The 1457-nt window shown below is 41.7% G+C and overlaps 1 protein-coding gene across 1 annotated transcript; it reads right to left on the reverse strand.

Annotated features, from left to right (window-relative positions):
- Window positions 1–239: 239 nt before the first annotated feature.
- On the reverse strand, window positions 240–1199 carry LOC101393689 (olfactory receptor 2B8-like). Its single transcript, XM_087438195.1, has one exon. It carries the CDS (start codon window positions 1176–1178, stop codon window positions 240–242), a length of 939 nt encoding a protein of 312 aa, XP_087294321.1. The 5' UTR covers window positions 1179–1199.
- Between the last annotated feature and the right edge of the window lie 258 nt (window positions 1200–1457).

Below are 1457 nucleotides of genomic sequence, written 5' to 3' on the forward strand. Positions count from 1 at the left end.
TAGAGATTTTAAAAATAATAAATATAATGCAGATGCTATAGAAACACTGAATCAGCATCTCTGGAGATTGGAATGAATCCATTAACTAAGATTTTGAACACTCACTTTCATAGGAGAATGAAGTGAGAAATTCCCTTCAGAGTTGACAGGGGAAAGTTTTGGATGACATGTGGAGGACACAAACATCTTAAGGGCTCTGACATTCAAAGTCCTTTCATTAAAAGATCTTCCTCGCCCAGTCATCTGCAGTCATATTCCTTCCAAAACATCTTCTTTATTGCTCCCTTCACATCCTTGTTCCGCAGCGTATATATGAGTGGGTTGATCATGGGAGTAACGATGGTGTAGATGAGAGCTGTGAGCTTGCCCTGATCCTGAGAGTAGTTGTTGCTGGGCTGGAGATAAGCATAGATGGCTGTGCCATAGAACAGGGTGACCACTGTGAGGTGAGATCCACATGTCCCAAATGCTTTTCTCTGCCCTGCTGCAGATTTTATTCTTAAGATGGTCGTGACAATCCGACCATAGGAGAACATGATAAACACAACAGGTATGAGAAGAATGAAGACACCAAGAAAGAAAAGCTCAGACTCATTCATGGTGGTATCAACACAGGCAAGCTTGAGCAATGCAGGGACTTCACAAAAGAAGTGGTCTAATTTATTTCTCCCACAAAGTGGTAAAAGGAAGATGAGCACTGTCTGCAATAAGGAGTTGGCAAAACCAATGAACCATGAAGCAGAAGCCATCAGGACACAGAGACGGGGGTGCATGATTACTGTGTAGTGGAGGGGCCTGCAGACAGCCACATAGCGGTCAAATGCCATAACTCCTAAGAGGATGCATTCTGTACATCCCAACCCTAGAGAGAGGTACAGCTGAATTACACAACCACCAAAGGAGATAGATTTGTCTGCTCCCCTGAGATTAACCAGGAGCTGGGGAACAATGCTGGTAGTGTAACACAGGTCCAGAAAGCTGAGGTTGGAGAGGAAAAAGTACATAGGGGTGTGAAGACGTGGGTCCAGGTGGGACAATGCAATGATGATTGTGTTTCCCAGCAAAGCGAAGATATACAAGATCAAAAGAACCACAAAGAAGACTAGCTCCAGTTGAGGCCTGTCAGAGAAACCCAGTAGGATAAACCCAGTGAAAGAACTTCTATTTTTCTTTTCCATCCTTTGTTAGCACATGATTCCTGTCAAGACCAAGCATTTAGAAATTTTTAGAAGGTACCTTCAAAAAAAAAGAGGAGGAGGTGAATCTCTCGTGTTAAAAGACATGACCATGGGATTTTATACACAACTGTCTCAATAAGGATGTACTCACTGAGATTGACATATCTTATACCAGTTTAGTTCCACATTTCACACAAAGTAATATCATTGATGTTTAATATAAGAAAAATCAAATAATGGACCTTGTATTTCCATTAATCATAGGTATAAAAGGTCCGT

Source organism: Ceratotherium simum, chromosome 13, assembly GCF_057802395.1.
Source record: "Ceratotherium simum simum isolate JZ-2026a chromosome 13, ASM5780239v1, whole genome shotgun sequence".
Taxonomy (NCBI): Eukaryota; Metazoa; Chordata; class Mammalia; order Perissodactyla; family Rhinocerotidae; genus Ceratotherium; species Ceratotherium simum.

Bases quoted from the DNA above. Each gene is read 5' to 3' on its own strand.
- LOC101393689 (XM_087438195.1), bottom strand. From the start codon at position 1,178: ATGGAAAAGAAAAATAGAAGTTCTTTCACTGGGTTTATCCTACTGGGT.